Source organism: Esox lucius, chromosome 1 (assembly GCF_011004845.1).
Source record: "Esox lucius isolate fEsoLuc1 chromosome 1, fEsoLuc1.pri, whole genome shotgun sequence".
NCBI classification, from domain to species: Eukaryota; Metazoa; Chordata; class Actinopteri; order Esociformes; family Esocidae; genus Esox; species Esox lucius.
This window is the reverse complement of record NC_047569.1, coordinates 17597382-17623402: the sequence shown is the minus strand read 5'-3', so window position 1 is coordinate 17623402 and position 26021 is coordinate 17597382. Positions and strand designations below refer to the sequence as shown.

The 26021-nt window shown below is 44.6% G+C and overlaps 1 protein-coding gene across 13 annotated transcripts in view; it reads right to left on the bottom strand.

Moving 5' to 3' along the window:
* The window catches only part of myo18ab (myosin XVIIIAb), a 113075-nt gene that overhangs the window by 32634 nt on the left and 54420 nt on the right, over positions 1–26021 (bottom strand). For all 13 annotated transcript variants that reach the window (XM_029120412.2, XM_029120413.2, XM_029120417.2 and 10 more), the window contains 12 exons: positions 24936–25237; positions 22987–23173; positions 21851–22058; positions 21294–21403; positions 20026–20091; positions 16256–16384; positions 11178–11321; positions 10650–10739; positions 10332–10451; positions 8466–8577; positions 4237–4364; positions 2869–3023 (listed from right to left, as the gene is read on the bottom strand). In XM_029120412.2, coding sequence (XP_028976245.2) covers positions 2869–3023; positions 4237–4364; positions 8466–8577; positions 10332–10451; positions 10650–10739; positions 11178–11321; positions 16256–16384; positions 20026–20091; positions 21294–21403; positions 21851–22058; positions 22987–23173; positions 24936–25237 — 1751 coding nt within the window. The remainder of the gene's footprint in view (positions 1–2868; positions 3024–4236; positions 4365–8465; positions 8578–10331; positions 10452–10649; positions 10740–11177; positions 11322–16255; positions 16385–20025; positions 20092–21293; positions 21404–21850; positions 22059–22986; positions 23174–24935; positions 25238–26021) is intronic.

Here is a 26021-nt window from a genome sequence, read left to right as displayed (position 1 = left end):
ATTATTTAGTTTAGACTGTGGTCCCAGCTCTCTTCAGGTCATTAACCAGGTCCTGCTGTGTAGTTCTGGGCTGATCCCTCACCTTCCTCATCATCATTGATGCCCCACGAGGTGAGATCTTGCATGGAGCCCCAGACCGAAGGGAGATTGACCATCATCTTGAACTTCTTCCATTTTTTAATAATTGCACCAACAGTTGTTGCCTTCTCACCAAGCTGCTTGCCTATTGTCCTTTAGCCCATCCCAGCCTTGTGCAGGTCTACAATTTTATCCCTGATATCCTTACACAGCTCTCTGGTCTTGGCCATTGTGGAGAGGTTGGAGTCTGTTTGATTGAGTGTGTGGACAGGTGTCTTTTATACAGGTAACGTGTTCAAACAGGTGCAGTTAATACAGGTAATGAGTGGAGAACAGGAGGGCTTCTTAAAGAAAAACTAACAAGTCTGTGAGAGCCGGACGTCTTACTGGTTGGTAGGTGATCAAATACTTATGTCATGCAATAAAATGCAAATTAATTATTTTAAAATCATACAATGTGATAGATTCCGTCTCTCACAGTTGAAGTGTACCTATGCTAAAAATTACAGACCTCTACATGCTTTGTAAGTATGCCAAATCGGCAGTGTATCAAATACTTGTTCTCCCCATTGTATACCATGGCTATTAGCCAATCAGAATTCTAAGCATGATATATACCATGGCTATCAGCCAATCAGCATTCTAAGTGCCCAGTTCATAAAACACGAATACACCGCCTCATGACTTAATCAAAATACAAATAATGTGCACTAAATTAACTTAGGGCGAGTAGATAGTGGCACGAAAACTGGACAAATGATGAAAGATAGTGTTGAAAAGCCTGGCTTAATAAAGGCAAAACCTTTCTAATATTGCTTTGTGGTAGAGGACCAGCATGGTATGTGGTGCCCATTAAAAAGCACTGACAGTCAGTTGAGAAATGGGCTTTCTTCTCACAGCCTAAGTGAGTTTAGTTCAATATCTACATAATGGGCTTGATAGAAGTTTCATCAGGAAAAGAAGGACTTATATAAATACTTAAATTCAGGTAATTTCTGTTATTTTAATTATTTATAAAACTGCCAACTTTAGGGCAACACATTAGGAAATAATATTTGGGCAATAAGCTGGTATTAACTTATGTTAGGGTTGGGAGGATATGCTATTGGCCATTTGTTTTAAAGTTCAGGTTCGAATTGGATCATTTACTTGTTAAAAAGCCTAAACTTGATTAAACTTGTTGTCAGATTTTTCTATAGTGTAATGGTTTTGTTCTCTCCCATTGTTTGTCCCCTGGCTATCTTAAGTTTTTACACTATTCAAATAACTTTTGGAGATAGAATTCTGTTTGAATGGGAGAAAGCCATGCATAAAAAGATGAAAGAATAGCATAGCCCAAAGTTATTCAAAGCCTACTGAATAAAGAGAGAAGGGAATATGCAATTTTTTTTTTAAGTTATAAAATACAAATACCTAAGAAGTAATAATCTGACAGACAAAGAACACAATAATACACCTAAAATAAATACTTATATTCGTCCGTCTGTCTGACTCAAAATTCCTCTCTATACAACATTGTCTATATAAGATATTCACTGAAGCATGCTATAGCAAATAGATAGCCTAATTATTCAGAATGTCACTGGTGGGGTGGCATGAAAGATTATAATTTGCAGTGCGTTGCCAGTCAAGTTCAAACCACCGTCTGTCCTATCTGTCTCATTACCTCACTATGTCCAAACATCCTGGACTGACTAGATCATGACAGTAGACGATATGTCCAGGCCAATGGACCATTTCAAAAGGGGAATACGGGGAGAACAGTTGAAGCCTTTAAACCTGCGTGCCAGACAGTGGATGTCTGCAGCAGAAGGCTGATGAACATCTGAGGCTGGAGACATGACAGAGAAACACTATGATATCCTGCACAGCTTTGGTTGCTTTCCTTTCTGCCATCTCTGTACTCCTACCCCAGACATGTAGGTATAGGCTAAACATCGTCTGTCAAATCACATTACCCCAGACATGTAGGTATAGGCTAAATATCGTCTGTCAAATCACATTACCCCAGACATGTAGGTATAGGCTAAATATCGTCTGTCAAATCACATTACCCCAGACATGTAGGTATAGGCTAAATATTGTCTGTCAAATCACATTACCCCAGACATGTAGGTATAGGCTAAATATCGTCTGTCAAATCACATTACCCCAGACATGTAGGTATAGGCTAAATATCGTCTGTCAAATCACATTACCCCAGACATGTAGGTATAGGCTAAACATCGTCTGTCAAATCACATTACCCCAGACATGTAGGTATAGGCTAAATATCGTCTGTCAAATCACATTACCCCAGACATGTAGGTATAGGCTAAATATCGTCTGTCAAATCACATTACCCCAGACATGTAGGTATAGGCTACACACTCATAACCCTTCCTTGTGCACACACACACACACACACACTCCACAGTGATGACAGGCACGGGGGGCCATTTGTAGTGCTGAATGTGCATAGTCCGTAGGGCTCGAACCAGCATGGATCAGCTCACACTGCGGGGAGTAGAGGGTGACAGTGTCGCTGTGTGATACCACATAACCTCCAACATTAATCAAAACTCCCCTACCGCTGGAGTGTGTGTGAGAGAGAGCACTCCAAGCAGTGTAAACTGTAAGGCCTGGACATTACAGTGAGGATCTACGGTAGTGAACTGGCTGCTCCTCAGGTCACACTGATAGTGAGTCATATCAGGAACTAGTGGCAGTTCTCAGCATACAGTAGGATTGTGGGAGGCAAGCTGTGTGCGTGTGCCTACGGTGTGTGTGCCAGATATGAAATCCCCTCACTTCCTCTGTTTCTTCTCCAGGTCGTGGTTGCGGCTCTGCTGCCCCTCCAGGTGTAGCTTGGTGTCCTGCAGCTCCGAGGTCAGTCTCTGACACTTCTTCTTCAGCTGCTGGGCCATACGCTGCACCTCCTCATTGTCTGCCTGGAGGTCACTTAGCTGGAGGGAGTGAGGGAGGGGATAGCCAAAGGATTTCATTTTTTATTTTTTTTAATAAGCATTTGAGAGGTGAAGCTGTCGGAACGTCCGACCAGGTGAAACAAACAGGGAAATTAAATGCTCGCTATTCCTTCACTCATCTTTTTACATCTCACTGAGTGAGTGCTTTATTTTAGCTTTAATGAGACAGCTAAGGGAGGTATCAAAAGTAGAGAAACAGGCTGAAAATGTTTTGGAGAGAATGAGAGAGATAAAAGGGAGACAGGGATGAATAAATAACTAAAACTGTGATGTGATGAGAGACTGACAGAGTAGGGGAGAGGGCCCCAGAAACAGGATTAACTACAGAGCTGTAAAAGCAGCTTTCTGATTTGATAAGAGGGCAATCACATTTCACTAGAGGATACTGGGTGTTGCAGACATATGTTAAGGAAAAACAGGAAGTAAACACAAATCTAGAGTTATTTATTCACTCAGGTTCTATTTATTTCATTAGAAAAAAAGTCTGCAACATACTAATACTTCTGTAACACTGGAAACAGTGCAAAGGATGCAAGGACTGTGGGGGTTCTCTGTGGGACTATGGGAGTACTCTGTGGGACTATGGGAGTGCTCTGTGGGACTGTGGGGGTGCTCTGTGGAACTGTGGGAGTGCTCTGTGGGACTTTGGGAGTGTTCTGTGGGACTGTGGGAGTGCTCTCTCGGACTGTGGGAGTGCTTTGTGGGACTGTGGGAGTGTTCTGTGGGACTGTGGGAGTGCTCTGTGGGACTGTAGGGGTGCTCTGTGGGAGTGCTCTGTGGGACTGTGGGAGTGCTCTGTGGGACTGTGGGAGTGCTCTGTGGGACTCTGGGAGTGCTCTGTGTGTGTAGATGAGGTCAAGCCCTCAAGAGGTTCAGGTATAAGTGGATTTGTGTTTGTGTTTTGTATTTGTGTGTGTGTGTGTTTGTATTTGTGTGTGTTTGTTTCTATTAGTGTGTGTGTGTGTATTTGTGTGTGTGTTTGTGAGTGTTTGTTTTTGTGTGTGTGTTTGTATTTGTGAGTGTGTTTGTGTGCGTTTGTATTTGTGTATGTGTTTGTGTGCGTTTGTATATGTGAGTGTGTTTGTGTGTGTTTGTATTTGTGAGTGTGTGCGTATTTGTGTGTGTGTGTTTGTATTTGTGTTTGTATTTGTGTGCGTGTTTGTGTGTGCAGGTACATGCTATGTTTCCTTACCCTCCTCTCGAGCTGCCGTTTGTTCTGCTGCTCCATCTCCAGCTTGTCCTCAAACTCCTGCTGTAGCCTCTTCTTGGTGAACTCAATCTCTCTGATGGCCCTCTCATACTTCAGCCTCCATTCTCCCCCTAACAGGCACAACCAAGTTGAATTTCAATCAGGTTTGAGAGTCAGTTTGCCCATTGAAAGTTTTAGAGTGAATCATGCTGTTTTAAAGCAAAATTCCTATCTGAAGCACTGTCCAGAGAAGACGCACTTCTTATAAAGCAAGATTCACTGTCCAGAGAAGACGCACTTCTTATAAAGCAAGATTCACTGTCCAGAGAAGACGCACTTCTTATAAAGCAAGATTCACTGTCCAAAGAAGACGCACTACTTATAAAGCAAGATTCACTGTCCAAAGAAGACGCACTTCTTATAAAGCAAGATTCACTGTCCAGAGAAGACGCACTACTTATAAAGCAAGATTCACTGTCCAAAGAAGACGCACTTCTTATAAAGCAAGATTCACTGTCCAAAGAAGACGCACTTCTTATAAAGCAAGATTCACTGTCCAAAGAAGACGCACTTCTTATAAAGCAAGATTCACTGTCCAGAGAAGACGCACTACTTATAAAGCAAGATTCACTGTCCAGAGAAGACGCACTACTTATAAAGCAAGATTCACTGTCCAGAGAAGACGCACTACTTATAAAGCAAGATTCACTGTCCAGAGAAGACGCACTTCTTATAAAGCAAGATTCACTGTCCAGAGAAGACGCACTACTTATAAAGCAAGATTCACTGTCCAGAGAAGACGCACTTCTTATAAAGCAAGATTCACTGTCCAGAGAAGACGCACTACTTATAAAGCAAGATTCACTGTCCAGAGAAGACGCACTACTTATAAAGCAAGATTCACTGTCCAAAGAAGACGCACTTCTTATAAAGCAAGATTCACTGTCCAGAGAAGACGCACTACTTATAAAGCAAGATTCACTGTCCAGAGAAGACGCACTACTTATAAAGCAAGATTCACTGTCCAGAGAAGACGCACTACTTATAAAGCAAGATTCACTGTCCAAAGAAGACGCACTTCTTATAAAGCAAGATTCACTGTCCAGAGAAGACGCACTACTTATAAAGCAAGATTCACTGTCCAGAGAAGACGCACTACTTATAAAGCAAGATTCACTGTCCAGAGAAGACGCACTACTTATAAAGCAAGATTCACTGTCCAGAGAAGACGCACTACTTATAAAGCAAGATTCACTGTCCAGAGAAGACGCACTTCTTATAAAGCAAGATTCACTGTCCAGAGAAGACGCACTACTTATAAAGCAAGATTCACTGTCCCGAGAAGACGCACTTCTTATAAAGCAAGATTCACTGTCCAGAGAAGACGCACAACTTATAAAGCAAGATTCACTGTCCAGAGAAGACGCACTACTTATAAAGCAAGATTCACTGTCCAGAGAAGACGCACTACTTATAAAGCAAGATTCACTGCCCAGAGAAGACGCACTTCTTAGCGCTCCAATGGTATCATCTCAATCACCTACACTACCGTTCAGACTTTTGGGAACACTTAGGAATTTCATTGTTTTAGAAGGAAAAGCACATATTTTGTCCATAAAATTGATCAGAAATACAGTGTAGACATTGTTAATGTTGTAAATTACTATTGTAGCTGGAAACGTCAGATTGTTAATGGCATATCTACATAGGTGTACAGAGGCCCATTATCAGCAACCATCAGTCCTCTTTCCAAAGGCACGTTGAGTTTGGTTATAAAATTATAAAAATGATGGTTTATAATATTAAAAGGCAAATTAATAATTAGAAAACACTTTTGTGAATATGTTAGCATATTCACATATTTTATTGCTTAAAGAAGCAATAAAACATTAGACTAGTTCAGTATCTTCAGCGTCAGCTTTTGTGGGTTCGATTACAGGCTTAAAAAGGCCAGAAACAAAGAACTTTCTTCTGAAACTCGTCTGTTCTTGTTCTGAGAAATGTTCTGTTGGCCCTCTGACGGTCTCCTACACATACATTTACTGTGACCGTCAGACTCCTGTGAATACGCCTATTTCATATACCAATGTATTACTGTACACGTCCTGTCTGCACTGTTATGTCCAGAGTGTATGTACTACACAGCATGCTGGTATAGCATATACTGTGGGGAAAACAGGTATTTAATAACCTGCAAAATCGGCAGTGTTTCCCACTTACAAAACATGTAGAAGTCTATAATTTCTATCATAGCTACTCTTCAACTGCGAGTGACGGAATCTAAAACAAAAATCCAGAAAATCACATTGTATGATTTTTAAGTTATTAATTAGCATTTTATTGCATGACATAAGTATTTGATACATCAGAAAAGCGGAACTTAATATTTGGTACAGAATCCTTTGTCTGCAATTACAGAGATCATACGTTTCCTGTAGTTTTTGACCAGGTTTGCACACACTGCAGCAGGGATTTTGGCCCACTCCTCCATACAGACCTTCTCCAGATCCTTCAGGTTTCAGGGCTGTCGCTGGGCAATATATTTCTATTGGGTTCAGGTCTGGACACTGGCTAGGCCACTCCAGGACCTTGAGATGCTTCTTACGGAGCCACTCCTTAGTTGCACTGGCTGTGTGTTCTAGGTTGTTGTCATGCTGGAAGACCCAGCCACGACCCATCTTCAATGCTGTAACTGAGGGAAGGAGGTTCTTGGCCAAGATCTCGCAATACATGACCCCATCCATCCTCCCCTCAATAAGGTGCAGTCGTCCTGTCCCCTTTGCAGAAAAGCATCCTCAAAGAATGATGTTTCCACCTCCATGCTTCACGGTTGGGATGGTGTTCTTGGGGTTGTACTCATCCTTCTTCTTCCTCCAAACACGGCGAATGGAGTTTAGACCAAAAAGCTCTATTTTTGTCTCATCAGACCACATGAGCTTCTCCCATTCCTCCTCTGGATCAGCCAGATGGTCATTGGCAAACTTCAGACAGGCCTGGACATGCGCTGGCTTGAGCAGGGGGACCTTGCGTGCACTGCAGGATTTTATTCCATGACGGCTTAGTATGTTACTAATGGTTTTCTTTGAGACTGTGGCCCCAGCTCTCTTAGGGTCATTGACCAGGTCCTGCTGTGTAGTTCTGGGCTGATCCCTCACCTTCCTCATGATCATTGATGCCCCACGAGGTGAGATCTTGCATGGAGCCCCAGACCGAGGGAGATTGACCGTCATCTTGAACTTCTTCCATTTTCTAATAATTGCGCCAACAGTTGTTGCCTTCTCACCAAGCTGCTTGCCTATTGTCCTTTAGCCCATCCCAGCCTTGTGTAGGTCTACAATTTTATCCCTGATGTCCTTACACAGCTTTCTGGTCTTAGCCATTGTGGAGAGGTTGGGGTCTGTTTGATTGAGTGTGTGGACAGGTGTCTTTTATACAGGTAACGAGTTCAAACAGGTGCAATTAATACAGGTAATGAGTGGAGAACAGGAGGGCTTCTTAAAGAAAAACTTAACAGGTCTGTGAGAGCCAGAATTCTTACTGATTGGTAGGTGATCAAATACTTATGTCATGCAATAAAATGCAAATTAATTATTTAGAAACCCTACAATGTGATTTTTCTGGATTTTTGGGTCACAGCTGAAGTGTACCTATGATAAAAATTACAGACCTCTACATGCTTTATATGTAGGAAAACCTGCAAAATCGGCAGTGTATCAAATACTTGTTCTCCCCACTGTAGATGCAGAGCTGCCTTGGAGTTGTATAATCCATATAAAATGTGGACCAAATGTCTGGACACCTTGGTGCGGACACAAAAGGGTTTTTACAAAACAACATTTGGCAAGCTAAATAAACACAGCCAAAAGACAGAAAGGTATAGAAGACAAAGCGAAGAAATGGATGAAAAGCAAACCGGGGCTCCCCTTTAACCATCGACCATCCCCTCACACCCAGGGTGTTGAACCTTTTCAGCAAAACACCAGGGAGAAATGACATTGCACTTTCAGAAAGGCCAAGGAAAAGAAATCAAGGTACATGCCATGTCTTGCAAAAGTTTGTTTACATCACAACAGTCTACATCGTGATCAGCTAAATGTAACTAAATGCCTCGTCAATTGCAAGGAGCACAAACAGCTTAATACCATCCTGGAAGTTGTCCGTCGCCATGGCAACTGTGTGTGTGTGTATGTGTGTGTGTGTGTGTGTGTGTGTGAAAGGGGTTTGCAGCTGACCTGAGTCATTGTCATCCGTCTCTCCGTTGAGCTCTGAGGCTCTGATGAGCCGAGCCTCCATCACCTCCATCTCCATCGAGTCCATGGACTTCTTCATTGAGTCAAACTTGGTCTAGGAGAGGTGGGTAATCATGGACTGTACATTAAAGGGAGACGAACGCACAAGGTTCTGGAACACCAGGTAACTAACTGTAAAAGGCCATGACTGGACAGAAACCTTTTACATCATTGATTAACCATGACCTGCCACACTGTTGCATTTCCATTATATTTTTCAAATGGTTCTAAGGTTCTCTTTTGGAACTTATTTTCCACTGATTTTTCTACTTTTTTCAATCTATTGATTCAGTTACTACAACAATGTAGCTACAGTATCAAGTCATCATAATCAGGCCTACAGAAAAGGATCACACCAAGGTAGTCACTCACTGGTCACAAAGCTAATGCTGTTTTTTACATTCAGCAAGCCAAGAGCAAGGTTTTATTTCTCCTAGATTAGTCTAACAGACAAAAACATAATACTAAGACAAATAAGTGACCAATAAGTCATAGCCAAGTTTTTTGTTAGACTCTTAATGGAACAGCTGAAAAGCCTCTGGGGAGACAAGGTGAGTTATTACACAGGAAAACAGTGGAGATAGCTGAAGATATATCTAGATGCTACTGTAAACTCATCATTCACATGCTAAATATAAGACCTAATAATACTGCACCTGTGCTTTGCAAGACAAAAATGTTTGCTGGTTTCCAAAGTTAATGCATTAAAATATGGTGTCGGTATTGACCTAAATTACAAAAATGACATCAGCTGTTAATCATTTTGGATGTGAATTAATATTTTGTTTACATAATGGTTAATTTCAACCATTTTGCTTCGTAGGCTTCTTTTTGTCCCTAAACGTCATCCATGAGAGAACCCAAATTAAAACCGACAACTTTACGGGCGCCAACTCAACTACCGAGGCATTCAATCTATCCATTCCTGACATTATTCTGCTGAGCACTTATTTTGGCAACAAGTTATGACAGAAGAGAAGCTCAAAACATTTAATTAATAGATATTTATTAAGTTGTCAAACAACCTACCAAATGCAAATTATAAGCAGAAGAAAATGATCTACATCACTGGTGAAAGTAGCCTCTGCTGGTCCGGCTGGACTAAACAGTGCTTGACTGACAAAGCCAATTATTCAGAAATTATTATGATACATAAAACCGCGCTGACGGTCTACTTTTCCAAGTGATTTGTCGGACTATAATCAGCTGAAAACATCATGCCTGGCTGGGGGAATGCCACATAAAAGAGTGAATGATGACCTAAATAATGCAACCTGGTCCTCAGGCTTTTGCACAGCACATACAAGTCAATGGAAAACTATCCAAGCTAATTGGACGCCAACAAACTACCAACATCAACTAGAAAATAAGAGGGCGGGCGAGGCAGGTTTAAGGATATGATTTTAACCAATAAAGTCAAGGTATGATGGTGAGGTACACGTCAATGAATATGTGCATGTCAATCTACCACAGCATGGGGTTAGTTCTGTAATGTTTATATTAGTCATTATGGATGCCAATCATTTTTACCAAAAACAACATATAAAAATAATATTACTTAAAACAAACGTTTTCACTGACCTACTGTGATAGTATGAAATTATATTATTTCCCCAGAACTTTTTAGCATAAAATCTTGCTCATTACCGGTGTTTTCATATTTGATTGTTTGTTTCTTTTGCTTGCCTTTTTTTGCTTGTTGTTGTATCAGGCATGTCAATCCTTTTGGTGGTGACAAGTTTAAAATACTAGGTTGAATTGGATACCTTTGTAAATCCTTCAACAACGACTCATTTGAGCGGAGCATACCTGCAGTTCCTTCATGTCCTTCTCCAGTCTGAGTCTCTCTGAGGTCTCTGACTCCAGCAGCTGAGAGGCTGACTCGCCCGTGTTCCTCTCGTCTGCCAGCTCCGACGACAGCTCTGTGATCTGCACAAACACACAGTTATAATTAGCAAGAGGTCAGCATCAGGAGTTCATCACTACTCCAGTCCCCTGTGTTAGGCAGACCGCGTCACACAGTTCACCGCCACAACACACTTTATTTGTCCACATCTTTCCTCATATAGACAGCTCCACCAGTACGTGTTGTCATATTTCTGCAATGCATTTTGTGTCTGAGTGTACCCGGCTCTCCAGACGGTCGCTGTTGAGTCTCAGCTCATTTCTCTCCTTCTCCACCTTCTCCAGCCTCCCTTTTAGCTGCTGTATCTCCTCCTGTGTATGTTAAGACAAAGAACATGATGGGGTGACATGGTTGACAGAATAAGAGGGACATCTACATAATCTATCTACAGAAGGAGATGGGATCTAAATCTGAACAGTCCCAGTACAGCAGGTGATGGGATCTAAATCTGAACAGTCCCAGTACAGCAGGTGATGGGGTCTAAATCTGAACAGTCCCAGTACAGCAGGTGATGGGGTCTAAATCTGAACAGTCCCAGTACAGCAGGTGATGGGGTCTAAATCTGAACAGTCCCAGTACAGCAGGTGATGGGATCTAAATCTGAACAGTCCCAGTACAGCAGGTGATGGGATCTAAATCTGAACAGTCCCAGTACAGCAGGTGATGGGGTCTAAATCTGAATAGACTCTGTACATCAGATGATGGGAACAAAAGTACATGGTTGATGGAGACAGTAGTTAGCTACTCACGTCTTTCCCTCTGATCTGCTCCTCTGTGAGCTGCACCTCTATGAGGGGCCGTACGGTGGTGAACAGCTTCCACCAGGGCCAGCCCTTCACTCCCTTGTTCTTCTGGATGTTCTTCTGTATGCAGCGGATGGCCAGGTCCTGGATCTAAAACAGACAAGGATAGAGGAAGAGTCACAACCAAGGGTCGTGTTCACTTTAAGTGTGTGTGCCTGGTTGCCTGCAATTCATACCTTTTCAGTGTAACAAAGTAAATTCCAAACATAAGACTTTTGTAGAAAGAAATAACTTGTCAAGTGTGACCATTTTTGAGGGAGCAAGAATCAACGGAAACACTGCAAAGGGTCTTCCGAGCTTTTAGAGCTGAGAGCTCTTCAGAGAAATTACATCGAACATCGATACCACTTCAGCCTGCTAAAAACGCATCAGGAGGAGCTTCACGCAACCCGCTACACGGGTATCTCCAATAAACCACCTATTATCTGGCAACCCAATTAGAGCCACGCGACGTGACCGCATCCACTGGGGTTGCCATGATGAAGAGCACGGCGCCAAAAGTCCGCAGCGGCGCTCAGCCAACCTGGTGACTGAATGACCGACCGGGCTCGCAGGTTATGTCTCGTTAGGCTCCGTCATGCTGTGCACTAAACAGATCAACCAAACACTGTGTACGCCACAGATACAGACAGACGTTGATGGACAGACGTTGAGAGAGAGGAGGGGGACTGCCGTGGAAAATTCTGCGCTTTTCACGTCGGCGTCTTTCTGCTCCTCAGTCTTTCAGAGGGCTCCCCTACAGCCTTGAGCTTCATTCTTTACAGACAGGATCTGTCGAACAGGTATTGATGAGCGAGATACAGGAGCAGAGTGGATTCACTTCTCTCTCCCTTAGCCTGCGCCTCTCCATTTCTACTCTGCCGCCGCCTCTCCTTTAAAGATTCCCCTTTTGAGTGTATGTTGAACTCCATTCCCAGTGCTGAGCACACAAGGCCATAGATACAGCAAACCAGCTGGCGAACACAGACGCGCACGCATGCACACAGATGCAAGCACGAAACACATACAAACCTGCTCCCAGTTGGGGGAGAAGCTGGGTTTTTTAAGGCAACATTTTAATTAGACACACCAAGCCCCTCCATGCTGTCCTCCACAGAGCAGCCGCTCATTCCTTCCCCATGAATGTCAAAGCCAGTTGGAGGCTGTGGGCTTCAAACACTGTGCCGGATCCTTTCTATTTCTCTATTTCCCCATGGTGAAACACAGTTTCAGAAGAGGTTCTCTCTTTCTTTTTTCTGTCTCTCCTTTCCTCTCCGTCTTTCTTGTGCACTCCCTCTCTTTTTCTCCTCAAAGCACTTTGAAAAACAAATCCCTATGAGGGTTTGGCTCAGGCTGAGAGGACTTCAAGGTGCTGGAAGTCCCCCGCCCCAGAGCAATCAAACATTGATTTTTGGGCAGCGGGGAAGTCAGTGTTCAAAAAAAGGAAGTCAACACTGTCATGGTTGTGCCTGGTGGATCAGACACATAAGGGCCAATGGTTGGAGGGCAACAATAACCCCAGACTGCCTTATAATCAAGTGTCCACTGTACTCTGATATTCACTCATATTACTGGTCCGCTGTACATTATCAACCGGAGCTTCGGCGCCGGTTTGCCCGGGGACCCAAAGGAAATGCTGTCTGGATCTTTTTTAATACTTTATAGAGAGCAGGGGTGAAAGCAAGCCAGCCTGGTACAGTGTAATGGAAAAATAAATAGTGCGAGAATGCTGTACCAAAAAAAACCTGAGCCACGATAATTAAAATGAAATGCCAAGAAAATTATTAAGGCAATTTATCCATTATATGACCTTTTCACATATCTGCTGCATGAACATTTGTGAATTTCCTTGATAACAGGCAGTACACCATCGTGGTTCGATGAGAACTGTATGTTGGTGAGGGCGGAGATACTAGGGGCCAAAGTTGCATGTACGTGGGCGTGTGTGTTTGGCGGATGACCAAAGCCCTGATACACACACACACCCCAGATACCCAGGAACACCAAAGTGAGCATGGAGACGATCAAACCTTATATCAATATCAAACCTTAAACTGAATAACTGGAACCAGCAGCAGTGTGGGTCTAACGTGCTGTGTGTGTGAGCGGGTGAGAGATTAGCATTCATTCAGACCGGTGTACCCTGTGGGAATGTGTGTAGCAGCAGGCTACATGTGAGTCTTGGTGCGTCCATGTGTGTATTTGGAGGGACCTGGCTTGGACCGCTGTGTCTTCCCACTTCTCAACCTCCAGCTCTGGCTGTTTGCTGCGGACCTGGGCCCAATGTGGCTGGCTGGAAATTGCTTTGCTAGGACCATTCTGTTCACTGCACTGCCCTGCCTGTTTCATCTCCCTGCCATGTAAGTAAGACACATTGCGAGTGGCCAACACAGGGGTAAGCACATACAGCCATGAACACGTCAATTGAGCATAATTGCCAAATTAGATTACAGTCTCTTTCCAATCATCAAATTTGGACTATCTGGACGTACATGTTTTATGACTGAAATAAAACAACTGGACCAATAGAAAGGACTTCTGAACTGTTTGACAATCAGAAGAAAAAAATTATTACCGGTTGTGTTTATGATACACTAAAATATCCTATAACATGACAGACAAGCCTTTACTATGCCAACTAGACCATGGAGATCACTGTAAATATAGATTCTATAGGTCATATGATTAGAGCCATAAAAACAATTCTGGTGACAACATAAATGTCACCCCTGACTGACAGTAAACGTGGATATTAGATTAGACATACATTGTCAGTAAATCCATCCTGCTCATACTCTTTAAGAATGTTGGCAAGCTTGCTGGTTTGTGCACAAAATCGGTTAAATCGCCGGTGTGAATGAATGCTAATCTCTCACCCGCTCACACACACACACAGCACAGGACAACACACACAGCACAGGACAACACACACAGCACAGGACAACACACACAGCACAGGACAACACACACAGCACAGGACAACACACACAGCACAGGACAACACACACAGCACAGGACAACACACACAGCACAGGACAACACACACAGCTGGTTAGACCCACACCGCTGCTGGTTCCAGTTATCACTGCTGGTTCCAGTTATCACTGCTGGTTCCAGTTATCACTGCTGGTTCCAGTTATCACTGCTGGTTCTAGGGACAGGTCTTACTGTTTAAATAGACATGGAGGTAGAGACAGGAGGTTATAGGGACAGGTCTTACTGTTTAAATAGACATGGAGGTAGAGACAGGAGGTTATAGGGACAGGTCTTACTGTTTAAATAGACATGGAGGTAGAGACAGAAGGTTATAGGGACAGGTCTTACTGTTTAAATAGACATGGAGGTAGAGGCAGGAGGTTATAGGGACAGGTCTTACTGTTTAAATAGACATGGAGGTAGAGACAGGAGGTTATAGGGACAGGTCTTACTGTTTAAATAGACATGGAGGTAGAGACAGAAGGTTATAGGGACAGGTCTTACTGTTTAAATAGACATGGAGGTAGAGACAGGAGGTTATTGGGACAGGTCTTACTGTTTAAATAGACATGGAGATAGAGACAGGAGGTCATATAGACAGGTCTTACTGTTTAAATAAATAAGGAGGTAGAGACAGGAGGTGTTTTATTCAATATTGACCCTCCCCACCATGACAGATGAAAGACCAGGATATAGTAGAGAGACAGAGATGAACGGTGAAATGGAGGGAGAGAGTACGAGGATGTGTGTGTGTGTGTGTGTGTTCTGGTGCAGTAATCAAAAAAGCTGTGATTGAAGGGACATGTCGGAGTGTGTGTATGTGTCCCATGGGAACAGGAAGAGCAGACTGAAGACTGTCTGCCAGCCAGGGGCTAGACGGAGGTGGGATTGATTCATGACACCACCCTCTGATGAACTTCGGATTTAGTGAGAAACTAAACCGCCTCACAGATGTGAAGCAGGCTCAGCAACCAAGTGAGGGCAAACAGTCACCATGAAAAAAAGAGAGAGACAGGGAGAGGAAAAGACTTAGAAAGACAGGGAGAAACAGAGGAACAGACATGGAGAAAGACAGAGAGAGGGAGGAACAGAAACAGAGGATGACTGAGAGGTTTCTATTTCCTCCTGAAGAATAGACAGAGCTGGTTAATAAGTGTCAGTCCGGTAATCCTGCTTGGCCAGCCAACAAACATGTGCTCATGAACACTCCAACACGGGATGAGGACCCAAGCACAGAGCGCTATAGTGTTCAACAGCAAACACACTCATCCACAAATCCAAAAACACAGGGGCGTGTTTGGACAGGTCCGCGTGAAGGGTTGCTGAGTGAAGGCAGTGAACCAGTCCAGGACAAGACACACGTTGGGCCATCTACTAGTGCCAGGACACATTCTTTGAAAAGAGGCTCCAGGTTTATAAGCGTGGAAATCTACATTTCCACTTATAAAGCAATAAGTGCCCTCTTAAAACAACACTCAAGTTCTGCTGCTCACTCTTAATAGTCCTATATCCTAATCTCATCAGTTAGAGTTAGGCCTGTTCCAAATATAGATTTTACAAAGGTGTTCGTTTAGTACACTATAGTGTGATCAAAGCTGAATCGGTTGGGCATATTAATCACACACGCCTGAGGATTCATTAGCATTTTACCAGAATCAAAGAGTCTACAATGGCAGTGCAGTCGGGTGTTTCTGAGGTAAAACGTGGCGAGTCCTTCAAAGTGATGTTGGCCTGTTTTGAATACCTAACTCGGTGCTGGAGGGTATTAATAATAGAACGTGTTCTTGAGACAATAGGCTGGCTGTGTGTGGGCGAAGGCAGGCGTTGCTATAATGACAGGCCTATTCAATAGGCTACATCGGCCTGCAGCTTACTGAGCACAAACAGAACATGAACAAAATAAAACGCGATCCGACACGTCCTTCCTGCACTGCCAGGGGACACGCCGGTCTCCAATGACAACCACACAGACACTCTGAAAGGCGTCTGCGTGGCAACGAGGGGTGGACCAAGTTACCCCTAAAACATGGGAAGGACTGCTGGCCCTGGGGGGTGAAGCGCCCACTCACCTTCCTCTTCTTGAAGGCCTGTCTGGCCAGGTATCCTCTGCAGGCCGCCTGGAACAGGGTGATGTTGCGTCTGGTCTGGACGTCTCTCTGCTCCTCCAGTTTGGCCAGGGTCCCTGCTCTGAAGAACACCTGTGAGGACAGACCGTGACTTATCAAGACAATGAAGTGCAATGCATTGACATCAGAGATGGAGCACACCTGTGTGTGTGTGTGTGTGTGTGTGTGTGTGTGTGTGTGTGTGTATGTGTGTGTGTAGGCTGCGCAATACAATGGAATATATACAGTAAACATAAACTTCACCTCCTGTAACAACTTCAGCTGGAGCCTATTGTGATGAACTAATTAAATATGACATGAATTTGTTTTAACATGCTTCTGAGTTGCTGAGTTGGAAACACCTGGGATTCTGGGATTGCATACCAACTACATCACATCCTGTATTTCATCTGCGTTTCGACAGCGTTAACAGCGGGGGGGCTTTTGATTGAGTTGGATTACCTCAAGCGCTTTCCAGTCATTTCCATTCTCTGATCTGATTGGGGAGTTGGAGCTGCTGGTGGACTTCCCTATAGTTTCTCGGGCGAGAGCTTAGAGCTCATCAAACTCTTCCAATGCCACCTAATTGCATTAGCATCCTATTAGCGCTAGCGGGAGAGCTATGCTTAACTTCACAAAATCCTCATTAAAACTCCCTTGTGTTGACAACACATACGGCGGCCAAAAGGAAATAAACAAAAACAGAAAAACAGAACGTTTCTGGGGATCCTGTAACAAAAGGGGGCGTCTGTGGAGAAACTCCTCTCGGATTAAGCTGTCATCTCCAGTTAGTAAGACGCACGGCTTCCTTCAGCTCCAAAACAATTGAGATGGTTCGAACCGTGGTCCATGGAGTGCCTTGTTCAGATTTCATCAAGCGCCTCCTCAAGACGAGAGCTGTTGTGGCGATGATGCGTCTGGCTTGATCTAACACAGAACTCCAGGGCCCTTATCAAGCCATTATCATCCGTCAGAGAAAACACTTTACCCAGCCCAGGCAATCAAAGCTCTCAGGCAAGTCTGTGTACAGTAAACACGAGAAGAGAGAGCTGGGCGCAGTGAAAACAAACGCTATCAACACACACTTCTCCGCCGTAGGGCAGCTCATCAGATGGGGTGGGGGGGGGGGGACTAACCCCAGAGTATAGACTTAACCAGGACCTTCCTTATATGGGCCTCGTTCTGTGGCAGATACCAATGAAATAAAGCCAATGAGTATTTAAGTAAACAGCTTGCATTGAATGTTTGCATTAATAATGCACCAGTCTACTCTGTGCCGTAGGTTGAGCCAAACAAACACACACCATCCCTTTTAGATTTCACGGCATGTGACTTCGTCGCCCACCACCGCGACCCGCGACTGATGCAAGCGACGAGCAACGCCGGCGGGGTGTGTGATGTGTCACGGTGAATAGCAAAGTCACACAGGCCTGGCCTCACAGGAGGGCAACCTTCTGCAGAACACTAACTGTCAGCGTGGGCGATGGAACATACTGGAACTCTCTGCCTCTGAATGGGAACTCTGCAGGTCGCCTGAGTTTCCGGTCCATTCCGGTGGGTCACTTGGGTCCCGTTTCCACAGTAACGAAACACAGCCTTTCGTTTTGTCAGCATGATGAGATTGAAAGGCACTTTGGTCAATCGCGCACACACACACACACACCCAGACACACCCACACACACACACACCCAGACACACCCACACCCACACACCCACACAGACACACCCACACACGCACACGCACACGCACACGCACACACGCACACACGCACACACGCACACACAAACAGACTGCCAACTTTCCTCAACACCCTCAAACCATTCTTCCTCTTTTCTTCAGAACATTAGTCCCTACTGTCCTCTATTCCAGAGACACTCTGAAAAAACCTCCGCTCCTAATTAGCAATTAAATCTGCATGTCCTTTCCTCTGGGTTTCCTCGCTCCCATCTGAAAGGCTTGTATCTCCTTGATTGGTGTTTGTGGAGGGTTGTTATGTGAGAGATACGGCCTGCCTAAATCAAAGACAGGTACAGCAGGGTGAACTAACAGGCAGCCAGACATCTACTGTTCCTCTGAAGGAGTCAAAGAGTCCCAGCTGGTCCGTGTTTGTGCGTGTTAAAGTCCAAAAACAAATAAGGCATCATACCCACCAAGCATTGGTCATCAGTGTAGTCTTGTGGTTCCTGATTTCAGGAGCCCATGCCCACACACACAAGCTGAGTGAACATGTTTTTAACATTGAATATCTTTGCCTTTGTAATCTTTCAATTCAATTTGGAGTGAAATTTGATTTGTGAACTCAAAGAATTTAAAATTGGTGTGTGTTAAAGATATTTGTCTCCCAGGGCTGCCAGCCCACGGACCCAATGTCTGCCAGAAAATAAGAGCCACAGTAGCTCTTCTGGACCGTGCATCTACAAGTCAAACATTTCTTTAATGGGAAGATCAATGGTTTCACCACCACAGAGCTCTGTAAAACGTGTTCCTGTGGGAGGCTCCGTCAAGGTATGTTCTCAGCACCTTTAAAAGCACCAGCTGAGTTCTTTGTACTTCCTGATGTCACTCAGTGTTAATACTTTTCATATATTATGTGGTTTTGACTGCTGCATAGTTGGCATTCAGTAGGTAGCTGTTTATGAACCGTTAGACGTTTGACACACATCACTGTCTTCTATAGACTTCAGTTGGCATGGACCTCTAGAAGGGCCAGACATTGGTTGATGTTTAAACATAAGGCAGTCATGCAAAAACCTCCTGACTGAGTGTTTTGAAAGAACAGCCTTTACCAAACATGCTCTTTTAAGACTAGATAGCACTGAGGATAACGGGGGCTTCTTCAGAACTGCGTAAAACTCCTTTTTAATATTTTGCCCCATCCTCATGGAATGCCAATCAGAGTGATCTTAAGTTAAATGTTTTAGTGCCTTCAAGACAATATATATGTATTATTGGAAATCGTGACGTTTCTAAATGTACTGTATGCCTTATTGTCATTTCGTATGTGTTTTTATTGTTGCAATATAGGGGTTAGCTTTGAAAGAGACCGTAGCCTCAGTTGATTTCTCAATATAAATTATGGTAAAATAAGAAAATAAAAAACTTGGATGTAGGCCTTTAACTTCAGCATTTAGTGTTGTAGGCTCCTGGCTGGTAAACTATTCTTTAATAGAGTGGCTGGCTCAAGCTAAACTGGCCTTAATGGAGAAGTGTTCATTTAGATGATCAAACATTAGAAATATCACTCCATTTGGAGCCATGCTTCACTGAGTTTCAATTTGCTAAAATCACAAGATGACAAATACTCCCATATAACTATACGGTAACTCCCTAAAGGCCAACTTGGAAAAGCTGTTGTGCCAAGCTCTTATGGATTGTACGCAATAGCCTGGGGATGACATTACAGTGGCAGACACAATATTCCAGGGAGAGGAGCATGCTGGGTTCCTACCAGACAGACTTGATTAAGACAGCACTAAGCTTTCACACTTATTGTGATAGTGTCATCTGTTGCCACAACACCTTTACAAAGAATGTATGAATACATCCTAATTTAACTAAGGGGAGTTCTCTGCAAACCTTTCAGACAGACACAACGTCTGTCTTTGTAGATGCTGTGTATGCATGTGTGCGTGTGTGTGTGTGTATGCGTGTTTATATGCATGTGTGTGTGTTTGTATATGGGTGTGTGTGTGTGTGTATGTGTGCATGTGTATGCATGTGTCGTTGTCTTACTCTGCTCAGGCCCATGTGGTAACTGCTCTTCTCCAAGTCCAGAGACTCCAAGAGCTCCTCCACAGCCTGAAACAAACAGAGAAATGAAGAGATGAAACAAAGTGGTCCCACTGACGACAGACAGAGCTCTCAGCTCCCTTCTCTCTAACCAGCACAAAAGACAGGAGCAAAGCATCATGGATACAGACGTGCCCTAACATCAGCCTATCCAGAAACCCCTAAAAACATACGCTACAGCACCAACCTTGCTGTCTGTAACCTTCAGTCCAGGTCACTTCTGTGACTGGAGTCCAAATATGGACTGTACACAGTAACTCAGGCTGTCCCTTGGGAGAGTGGGCGGAAGGGGGCCTTTAGAGTTTGGGTACAAAGTAATGTTGGAGGATAGCTGGAGATTGGAGGAGGGTGTGGTTTTGAACAGGACTCACTTCTGCAGGAGCTTTGGGCTGAGACTCTCAGTGGGAGGACAGGGTCTGGAGCGTAAATAGGCTCAGTGGAGGATGAAGGCAGCCCAGCCACAGACCACGGTAAAAGGAACTGACAGTCAAGCGTCCAGCTCTGAGACAAAGGGCTTTGTTTGAATTCGTTGATTCGGAGAAAGGGGACTTTTTCTACGACGCTGACTCAAGGGAAAAGCTTTTAGTCCTCCTCTCCCTGCATATATATAGTGTCTCTCACTCTCTCCGCCTCTCCTTCCCCTCCCCGCCTCTCCCTTTTCTCTCTCTCTCTTTCTCCTTTCTCTCGCGCTCTCTTTACCTCCTCTCCCTGTACATCTGTCTATCCCCAGAGAATGAAGTACCTTTTCATCTAGTAATTATTTGAGGAGTATTCTGCATTTCCTAGGCATTTCTCCAAGGAGTCATGTTTTCTCTTTAACTCTTCCAATGCTCAGTGTATATTTTAGCTGCGACTTTACCTGTTCTACCTTCCCAACACAACCTCTCCCTACAAAAACACGATAATCACACATTACAGCCAAGTGGCGGTCCAAGTCATGTCTTTCCAGCTACATAGATTAACATAATATTGCATATATTTTTCGTATTTCTACAACAGAACATAGAGAAGGCGAGAACGAAAGAGAGAAAAAGAGAGAGGGGAAGGAAAAAGCTCTCGCACTGAGGTGCAGGTAATTTATCAGCACACCAGCCATATGCTGCCAGCCAGCGTAATCATAATTAATTACACACAAGAGCAGCTCTAGGAGGGAGGGAGGCTTTGACATTATCACTAGTTTACGAGGTGGAGGGAAACGCCTATACACTCACCCTCTTCTCATCCGTGACCAGGTAGGGGTGCCCGTGCTTCTTGGTCAGGTGGGGCGCCAGCACGTCAAAGCGCCGGCGGAACTCAGAGAATACCATGTGATCAGGGTACCCTGTGGGGAAAAGACAGGACAAGGTCAATAACCCTTACATTCCATGACAGGAATGAACATGAATTAATGTGGAAAATGTCTTTCCCAGTGGTCTAACGCAGTCCAATGCGGTCAGATGCGGTCTGATGCAGTCGGGTGCAGTCTGATGCGGTCTAATGCAGTCTGATGCGGTCTGATGCGGTCTGATGCGGTCTGATGCGGTCTGATGCGGTCTAATGCGGTCTGATGCAGTCTGATGCAGTCGGATGCAGTCTGATGCAGTCTGATGCAGTCTGATGCGGTCTGATGCGGTCTGATGCGGTCTAATGCGGTCTAATGCGGTCCAAGCGCATCTGTAATACTGCAGCATGTGTTTGAATATGTCCCAACATTTCCGGTCCAAAGAAGCAACAAGTCCACGCATACATAAATGTGATTTAGCCTGGCTTGGGTGGTATCCCATCCTACCTTGCCTGTAGATGCGCAAGGCGTCGAGGAGCTTCGATCCGCGTAGCTGAGCCCTCAGAAGGCACACATCCAACTGCATGAGGCCTGAGTCACAGCTCTCTCCGTGGGCTACGCGGGGCTCCCCACCCAACCCCACCACGTCAGCCTTGGGCAGCAGGCAGTGGACAAAGTGAACCCTGGACCTGCGCACTGTGTCCAGCAGGGCATCCTGGGAGCAGAAGGTTGAAGCTTTTACACTCAAACACAAAGACAGACGCACACAGACAGTACACACTGTGAAGCACTGTGTCGCGACTCGCTCCAGGCGATTGAGGGTGCGTCGGCCGCAGAATTCCAGGACCATGGAGAGCGAGCGCCGGGAGTGAGCTGAAACGAGCAGGCCCCTGGGTTGTGGGCGTGGGGTGAGCACGCCAGGAGAGACGGAAGATTTGGGAGGCAGCTAGAGGAGGCGATCCCACCTCCCCACAATGGCCAATTGAAAAGGGTCATCTGGGTGGCTATATAACGAAGCCGCCACAGAGAAAGTGACAAATGTGTTTGTCTATTTCAAAAAAGGACAGTCGGAGCCTTTTGTTTCAGTTATTCAGGACCACATTTTCTGCTCACCTCTGCTTTCTGTTATTCAGTTAGTGATTCCGTTGAGTTAATAAAACGCCCCCGGGCTTGCTCACCGCAACACGACAATACGTAACATACTACCAATACTGAATAAACATTTACATAGTTTCAACTAATTGTCATCCAAAGTTTAGATGAGAAACCTCGGCCTAAAGCAAAGATGATGAGTAGAAAGAAAAGTAGGCCTACAGTAGGGTGAAGCTCCAAGAGGACCCATACACTCCCCTCACCACTTACAGTAAGGTGAAGCTCCCAGAGGACCCATACACTCCCCTCACCACTTACAGTAAGGTGAAGCTCCCAGAGGACCCATACACTCCCCTCACCACTTACAGTAGGGTGAAGCTCCCAGAGGACCCATACACTCCCCTCACCACTTACAGTAGGGTGAAGCTCCCAGAGGACCCATACACTCCCCTTACCACTTACCAAAGGGTGAAGCTCCCAGAGGACCCATACACTCCCCTCACCACTTACCAAAGGGTGAAGCTCCCAGAGGACCCATACACTCCCCTTACCACTTGCAGCTTGATCTGGATGCAGAGGCTCTTTTTCTTGACGGCGGCCATGCCGGTCGTGAAGGTCTTCCTCATGCTGGTGGCTCTACGGAGGGCCAGCTGAGAGCCCCCCTCCAGCCCCGCGATGGAGCCAGACAGCACTGTGGGGCCTCCACTACGACTGGAGAACAGACTGCTGATGTTCTTCCTGAGGGAGGGAAGAGGATCCTTTACCTAAGCTTATCAAGGTTTCTAAATCCACTGTAAAACACTGTATTTGAGGTGTTTTATTCAGTCCCTCTACATAATTGTGTTTCACTGGAAGTATTTCACACACGGAATTCTCACCAGGCTTCGCCACTATGAATTCTGGATATTGTGGTTTGTTTACAAACAAGAAATGCACATTTCTACCAGCAAATGTACAATGCTGATGGCACATAAAGCTCTGGATTTTTTTTTAGCCCACTCCTAATTGTTCTTAAATCAGCATCTCTACATGTATGGCAGCCATTCCATTCTAGTGTCTGTTTCCAACACAGGCACTCCTCATTTTACTTCATGAGGTACTGATTAGGTGATTACCTGAACCAAATCTAATTTAATGAGGAAAAGTATAAAAACCACTGCGGTGGTTATCACTATCCTTTTGCAATAGAACTAACTGGATGGCAAAAACTGTGCATGTAGTACCTCAAAGGTAATTTGAATTAAAAAAATTGCAATTCAGCATGACAAAAGAGTTGAAAAGAAAAGCTTTGAGTGAGGAAAAGAAGGGTTCAATTCTGGCTTTACTGGCAGAGGGATACAGTGAGCGTCAGGTTGCTTCCTTCGTGAAAATTTCAAAGACGGCGGTTCATAAGAAAAAGGTCAAGCAACAGACATTGGGGACAACAAAGCTACAGACTGGCAGAGGGTGAAAATGACTGTCCACTGGCCGAGATGACCGTCAACTCATTTGAATGTTACTCATAGGATGACATCAAGTGACCTACAAAAAGAATGGGAAACAGCAGCTGGGGTGAAGTGCACGGCAAGGACGGTTCGAAACAGGCTCCTAGGGGCAAAGTTGGGAAAAAGTCCTACATCAATGAGATGCAAAGAAGATCCAGGCTGAAGTTTGCAAAAGACCATAAGGATTGGACCGTAGAGGAATGGAGTAAGGTCATCTTCTCTGACAAGTAAGATTTTCAGCTTTGCCCAACACCTGGTCGTCTAATGGTTAGACAGAGACCTGGAGAGGCCTACAAGCCACAGTATTTCGCACCCACTGTAAAATTTGGTGGAGGATTGGTGATGATCTGGGGATGCTTCAGCAAGGCTGGAATCGGGCAGATTTGTCTTTGTGAAGGACGCATGAATCAAGCCAAGTACAAGGATATTCTGGAAGAACACCTACTTCCCTCTGCTCTGACAATGTTCCCCAACTTTGAGAATATGTTTTTCCAGCAGGACAATGCTCCATGCCACACAGCCAGGTCAATCAATGTGTGGATGGAGGACCACAAGATCAAGACCCGGTCATGGCCAGCCCAATCTCCAGACCTGAACCCCACTGAAAACCTCTGGAATTTGATTAAGAGAAAGATGGATGGTCACAAGCCATCAAACAAAGCTGAGCTACTTGAACGGCTGGTGGAGAGCATGCCAAGACGCATAAAAGCTGTGATAAAAAAACTGGGTTAATCCACCAAATATTGATTTCTGAACTCTTCCTAAATTCAAACATTAGTATTTTGTTCTTTGCATTATTTGAGGTCTAAAAACAATGCATCTTTTTTGGGGTTATTTTGACCAGTTGTTTTCAACAACACATACCTATCAGTAATAAAACCAGAGAAACTGATTATTTTGCAGTGGTCTCTTCATTTTTTAAGAGAGCTGCATGATACAATATAAACATAGATATACAGGTAAACTGATTTGGAAAAGCCCTGGAGAAGCACCCGGTATTTAAACAAACTTCCTACTTCTGTGAGTCCTGCAGCAGAGTGGCAGCGTTCTGGGAGGCCGGGTTCTGTTTGGCGTGGCTCAGCCAACCCCGAACATCGTACTCCACCCAGTCCGTCCCGTGGCTGTGGCCCAGCAGGAAGTGATGCGGCTTGTCACTCCTCAGGAGCAGGGTCTGGGCCTTGTTGTCTCCTTGGTCGGGGCCGTAGTAGCTGAACAGTCTCTCCAGGAGGGTCTCTTCCGAGCCCCCAGGATGCACTGCCTCCTCCTCCATCAGCCACAACAGACCCCGGGACTCATCCGTCCTTGCCAGCGAACGGACCTGGGACCACCGTGGAGACACACACACACACATTAGAGACGTGGTCCATAGGTCTAACACATACAGAAAGACAAATGTAAAGCCTCTGCACAGTTTAGTCCAGCATGCCTAGTCTAGCTTTCAGAGGCACGTTAGACCAGAACAGCACAATGACACCTCCACTCTCCGGCACCTAGAGCCCCTCCTAAAACTTCCATCCAACTCCATGTTCAGCCACTGAAGGCTACTCACATTTAGACATTGTTTGCTTAAATGGCATAATCTGGCCTATAGCCGTGGCTTTTTATTTTTATAATATTTTCATTTATAGAGATGTCATGAAGCAATGGGGAAAAACAATTTATTTCTGATTTATTTCTGGCACTACCTGGGAAAAACTGCTTTTTAACAACTTTGTAGTAAAAGAGGAAAAAACTCAAACCCCCCGGATTATAAAGAGTCATGACAATACATTTGCACTGTACCGGAAAAGTAGCGAATGGTTTGCCTCAAACTTCCATACGCATCACTGCAGCCCTAGCAACAGTACACAGACTCCTGGACCACACCAGACCTTTAATAATATTATTCTGTATTCATTTTTCATAGTGACCTTTTCAAACTATAAATGTAAAAGGTTTAAAAAGCTAAAAGACCCTGGCCCAGTGTTGCCATTACAAATGAATGAACTAGGGGACATTATGATCAAACAGCCTAATATCAATCAACGACTCTGTTAACAAACGTATCAAAAGGCAATTAGAACATTAGGAAATAAAGAAGCCATAGGAGAGATGAGTCCTCT